The sequence below is a fragment of the Cibotium barometz genome, chromosome 17, assembly GCF_041138505.1.
Source record: "Cibotium barometz isolate CiBa-2024 chromosome 17, ASM4113850v1, whole genome shotgun sequence".
Lineage (NCBI taxonomy): Eukaryota > Viridiplantae > Streptophyta > Polypodiopsida > Cyatheales > Cibotiaceae > Cibotium > Cibotium barometz.
Window position 1 is genome coordinate 35,015,004 of NC_141062.1, and position 6,000 is coordinate 35,021,003.

The 6,000-nt window shown below is 47.0% G+C and overlaps 1 protein-coding gene across 5 annotated transcripts in view; it reads left to right on the forward strand.

Annotated features, from left to right (window-relative positions):
- Positions 1-5,603, forward strand: part of LOC147629924 (uncharacterized) — a 48,981-nt gene extending 43,378 nt beyond the window's left edge. For all 5 annotated transcript variants that reach the window (XM_086810889.1, XM_086810888.1, XM_086810885.1 and 2 more), the window contains one exon: positions 5,212-5,603. Coding sequence is in view for 4 of the 5 variants with exons in the window: in XM_086810888.1 (XP_086667014.1) it covers positions 5,212-5,256 (45 nt within the window). In the remaining variant the exon portion in view is untranslated. The remainder of the gene's footprint in view (positions 1-5,211) is intronic.
- Positions 5,604-6,000: the final 397 nt, after the last annotated feature.

The following is a 6,000-nucleotide window of genomic DNA, read 5'->3' on the forward strand; positions in this document are numbered from 1 at the left end:
AACACCTCGGGTATGTATGTATATATATATATATATATATATATATATATATATATATATACATACCCTAACACCTCGGATATCCCTCTTTTAGGGCTATGATGAGTTTGTGTGTAAAACACACTGTCCCTTCATGTGTAAGTTTCTACGACACCTCTTGGATCGGACCATTAAGTCCCATTATAGTTCATGTGGCCATGTGAAGAACATTGGTGGTCCTATAGACCCTGTCTTTTCATGCAAGGTGCTGCTAAGTAATGATGACACAACCATCATGGTACAGGGCTCGTTTGCGTACCTTTTGGCGCTCCATGACTTGAATCATCCCAAGCTTCCTGTGCGTCCCCCCCGCCCCCCCCAAACAAGATCCTTTTCTTAGTTAACAAAAAACAGCCTCAGAAGGCTAGATACAAACTCGCCACCATGTACGAAGTGAGGATCAAAGAACAAAAAGGGGGAAGGATGCACTTCTCCTTCGGCTGGCTGCTCTATGAGGAGAAGGCCATCTCATACAAGGGGTGGGGGAGGGAATAACCACACAGGTGGTCTGTAGTAGTGCCAAGTGGGTCACTTACACTATTTGTGAGAAAAGGACCAGGTCACCAAAGCCTTACGGAGGTTTCCCAATGCCTCCGCATACGGTCAGAACCACCCTGAAGCTTCCCCCATTGGCGGCGGATGTAACCGATCGGGGACCCAGAGCAATAGACAAACACTTCAAATACTAGACATAGCTTTGAAATCATAGCAGAAGAACCATAAACAATATAAAAACACCGCATAGAGCTGGAACGGCCGGCCCTCTGTAAGAACTTCTTTATTCAGAGCAGAAGCTTTTACAACAAACCAAGGTGCGGGTGCAGACTTGCACCGGATTTTCCACAAAGTTGAGCAACCTTTCTCAGAGCGTATACAATACTCAAGCTTGGCCTTCTTCACAAAAGACAGGCCACAAATCAGCCCAAAACTGCCAAAAACAGTCCCAATAATCAGCCTGAGAACTATTCCTTGATACCTTGTAGGTGACCAGCTGTAGACGGCCGTTTTAGGGCTGCAACCAACACCTCAAAGGTGGGCAGAACTGGTAGAGAGAAAGCTACTGGCTGCTGACGTGTGTGGGCGCTGTACAGCTGTCTAAAGCAACCAGTTGGGAAAAGTCAAGGAAAAAAACCAGCAGCAGAGTTCTGTACGGTCAGCACCTGAAGAGAGAGAGAGAGAGAGAGAGAGAGAGAGAGAGAGAGAGAGCAAGTCGGCAGCCCTGCTGCAGAGAACGGCCAGAGCAGTGTACGGCCAGTACAGAGTGAGAAGGGAGAGAGAGAACCAGTCAATCAGGTGCTTTTCCTCGTGTACTCATGCACATCCTCTCGAAAACAGCCCTCCTTTCTTTTTAATAGAGTCGACCTGCCCTTCTTCAGGTACAGTGTGCGGAACACTACACACTTGGTTCTAGGACAAATCCAGAGAGTCCCTACTTTCCTTCTGTCCAAAGATACACGCCCAAAAAGAAATAAGTTCTGCCAAACTTTAATGATGTGTGAACCTATTGACTTTTAAACTTTTTAAGTCACACTAATGAATTAAATCCCATGTTGATCATGCTCTGTAGCTATCTTTTAGGCCAAACTTTGCGAGTGAATGCTTCGGCTTTCTTCTCTGGAAAATCCCTGTTCACACCTTGGCTCTACTAAGTGTGTGAAACACTGGTCAAGACTGGTGAAGGGACCAAATGGTGACAGCGAAGGGTATGAATGATGTCGAGCTAGATGCTTTTGATGGACTCCGTAGGCGGAGCGTGGGTGCCTTCGATGGCTTCATTGCATTGAGCTCTGCAGATATGCCATGTGGCAATGCTACTACAAATCTCCCATCTCTAGCTCGAACTAGGAGTCCAGTGACCAGTAGATGGGGCTGGGATTGACACTGTCAAGATGCGAAGGTGAGAGACCTGAAGGGCTAGCCCCCCACCTTCCTCATAAGCCATGACAACCTCGGCCTTAGAGGCCCAAGCGACAGTGCCCCATGTAATAGTACGGGAAGAGGTTGTCCATAGTGTCCCAGAGCGTCTTCCAAAAATCTGATAGAAAGCGCGGTGAGAGGCCGTGAGACTGCTAGTGTCTTGCTGCTCTGTTGCCGGAGTGCCCTCGAACTCGAGCATCTAGATCCTACGGCCAAGCCGTGCGGTGTATACAAAAAATGGTGTACCTGGAGTCTCCTCCCTATCTGCAAGATCACACTAAGTCCACTCCCTCGGGTCCCACTAGAGGCCCGTGATGGGCCGGTTCTCCCAAATCCGTAAACGTCAGAGTCTCTCCTTGGCCACCTTGGTCGGTGGTGGGTCAATGTGCCACTCATGTGCATGGAATCTGATCACCCTCACCATGTGTAACGTGCATCCTCTGAAGTCCTCCAAGGAGGGCTCTGATCTCACTAATTTGCCATGAGGTCCAATCGAAAAAGTGAGCAAGGCAGAGCTCTCATCGGCGCCATGAACTCCCAGGAGAATATCATGCTTGGTAAACACTCCCAACCACTACGGGGGAATAGGGTCAGGGTCAGGGTCACAAGGCTGAGTTTGTCTCTGCCCCGGATCCCAATTAGGCCTCTCTCTTGAGCCATTGGGGGAAGTTGTCTAAATGCAAGCCAATCTCCAAGAAGGGACCTAGCACGGCCCGTGCTCAAAGCTCCCTGGGATACATGAGGCCAAGCCCCTAGCATGTGACCACTTGGTAAATGGATCAGGGGGTTCCAAATCAAGGGCTGTCGAAGACGTTCCTCGAAGGCTACCAGAGTAGACTTTGAGGGCCGGCCCGAGGTTGTCCCGATTGGCTGCAAATCTGTCCTCAAAAGCTAGGCTAAAGCCATGGGCCCACATCTCCATGAAGATCCATCTAGTGCTCTATGGGCAAGGGCCCCCCAAACTCCGTGTATGGGCGGATATCCTGGCCAAGAGGAAATCCTTCCATGGCTCGCCGCCTGGAAGAAGTCCTCTAACAATCAGCTTGCCCAGAAGGGCACGACTCTGAATGGCGGTGGGGTCGATGATGCCCATTCCCCCTCTCATAAGAGGGTGTTCACACCTTAAGAGGTTGTTCACACACATTAGGCTCCGAATCCTAACAGGGCCTCTCACTTCGCTGCCAATCCTCATCAGATAAATTTGACCCCGTGAAGGCTGCTCCATACATCGAGGTTGGTGTGATGAGGGTGTCAAAAAGCCAACCCTTCGTCTTGAGCTCCTGGAATGTGCCTAGAAGCACTACCGCTCAAGTAAACTCAAGGCTGCATATCCTCGTGTCACCTTGGCTTGTGCTATGGGAACCATGGTGAAGCGTGGGCCACTGAAAGTGACACCAAGGTAGGCATAGGACGAGACAATGTCAACAGGATGTGAAGCTCAATCTGGATGTAGAGGGGGAGGAGGTATTGAAGACGATTACCTTGGTTTTGCCAAGGTTAATAGTAAGGTCCCGCTGATTGCAAAAATCCTATGAGGCATCCAGATATGTCTCTGAAGCCCCTCGGCTGAATCTAAAAGGAGGATGATGTCATCTGCATAAAGTAGTAGGGGGATCAATATGCCTGCCAGTGTGGGACCAGCCCCACCTAATCTTTCAATGAAGCTTGAGATCTCATCAATGTGCCTGCCAGTGTGGGACCAGCCCCGCCTAATCTTTCAATGAAGCTTGAGATCCCATCAATATGCCTGCCAGTGTGGGACCAGCCCCGTGTAATCTTTCAATGAAGCTCGAGATCTCATCAATGTAGAGGCCAAAAAGAGGGGGTGATAGGGGGCAACCCCGTTTCATCCCAATAGTGCTGGAAATCTCTTGTGATGTACCTCCTAGGGCTCTCACTCGTCCAATGACAATCTCATAGAGGGTGATGATGCTCCAAACCATGTCAGATGGGACTCGTATCTCTTGTAGATGTTGTTGGAGGTGGGCATAGGGTACATTATCAAAAGCTTTGCGGAAATCCACAAAGCAGTAGTAAATCCTCTGATGTCGTGCTTTGCCCTCCTTGATGATGGCACGGAGGGTGAAAATGTGTCAAGGGTAGAGTAGCTCCTCCGAAAGCCTGCCTGTATTGAGGCTCTGCATCCTTGTCTCTCTGCAAATGAACTGAGCTCTGCCTCTAGAACCGATCCATAGAGTTTGGCCGATGTGTGGGCAATCATGATCGTCCTATAAGTATTAGGATCAAGTGGGTCTCCGGCTTTGAGGATGGGGGTGATGGTGTTAGTGGACCATGAGGGTTTAAATCCTTCACAAAGGGCTCTATTGAAATCAACATTATAGGTGTAACAAAAATGTACATAGCTGAATAGCTAACTGATAATAGAAGCTGGTTATTGATTCTCTGACCACATGTGATGTCTCCACTTGGCTTGCCTTGTAAACATCCATGTTGCATCATCCCCTGATTGACCTCTTCAATAAGAGTCTCTAGGTGAGGATGGCAGTGGTACTTCAGTCTCTGTATGATCATGGTTACCTATCTCTGTGTGTTTGTCTAAGGTTGTGGATATGGGACCTTGAGCGTTTGGCCTCTATCCTTCTGATAGCAATAGTTTCCTTAAACTCTAGTGGTGGGCGTGGAGCCGCAATGAAAGCCTCCCAAGGGCACACCAGTTTAGTATCACTTAGTATCACGAGGCATTCTAGGGCTGGTCTGTTGCAAGGCGAGATGATTCCTCTGCCCTCTTCTTGTGATCCTTCCTAGCTTGGTAGAAAAGATCAAGGGGGCTTGGCGGTGACCCAAGAATCTCTCTTGCTTAGGATAGGGTGATGTGCCTCATGAAAGCTAGCTTCTGTTCACAAAGGTATTACATGGCCAAACAAGCTAGCAATTGGTTGGAGAATATTGGTATACGTTGGCAAGCCTTGAAGCAAAAGCTCCTTGTAATTCATCATATATGCAGATAGTAGTTTTCTGGAATCCTAGTCATGTCGTAAGGCTTTGGAAAATGGGATGCAAGAGAATCTTTTGTCAATATATTCGTGTGCAAGAAAATGTTTTTGGGATGGCACTTTGTGCATTGTGTAACATGCCAAATCATGTGAGGGAAGACGTGAAGGCTTTCTCAGGATCTAAATCTGGTCTAAATAATGCAAGTGTAAAGATTATCTCATTGATATGATTGGATCGACAGTGATTATATACTTCAGTTTGTGATGCACTGATTTCTTGCTTGTTTGTTTATTTTTGTAGTGGAGTGAGCAGCTGGCCAAACAATTCCTCTTTCCCTTGGCATGACGCTGTGACGATGTCCATACTATATCAATCAGCACCGAGTATCTGTTTGTGTGACCGTCCATTACACCAGCTAAATACAAAACAAATGCCATTATATAGACATTTGTTTGGATCATAGATATTGTGAACAATGCCATAAGCTAGGCGTTATTATTTTGTATCGTAATTATTGAATTGAACCTCCAGGGAAAGTGTAGTTATGATGCTTTTCCTTCATGTTTCAGATCTCCTTTTCGGTTAGAATGTGCCATATACTCTTTCATCTTTACTCACTAAATGGGGCCGCATTGTCATGGGCATCCGTGAGCTAAATGTAACATTACATCAAAATTATGTCTTGTTTTTTTGAAGGGGATTATCTCCAACAACATTACATCTTTGGAGTTCAAGAGGTTGAGAATTTGGAATCAGACTATCATGATGAAAGAGCCGGGTGAGATGTTGCAAAATGACATACCTATACCAGTGTTTGAACAATCAGTTGTGCCACCCATGGGTAGAGGTCGAGACATGAGCAATGTAACCAAGTGAGGCACATTGCATTGTTACCATTGTCAGGGACCGCATCGAGTGGTCAAATATCCTCATAAGTTATTTGTGTCGCGGTCGACCAATACACCTTTGTGTAACGGATGTGAAGTTGATCATTATGTACAAGGCATGTTCTATGAGGACATGGAAAAACATAATTCTTGAAGAGACACATACCACGAATCTTAATGTCTTAAGTGTCCAAAGAGGTAG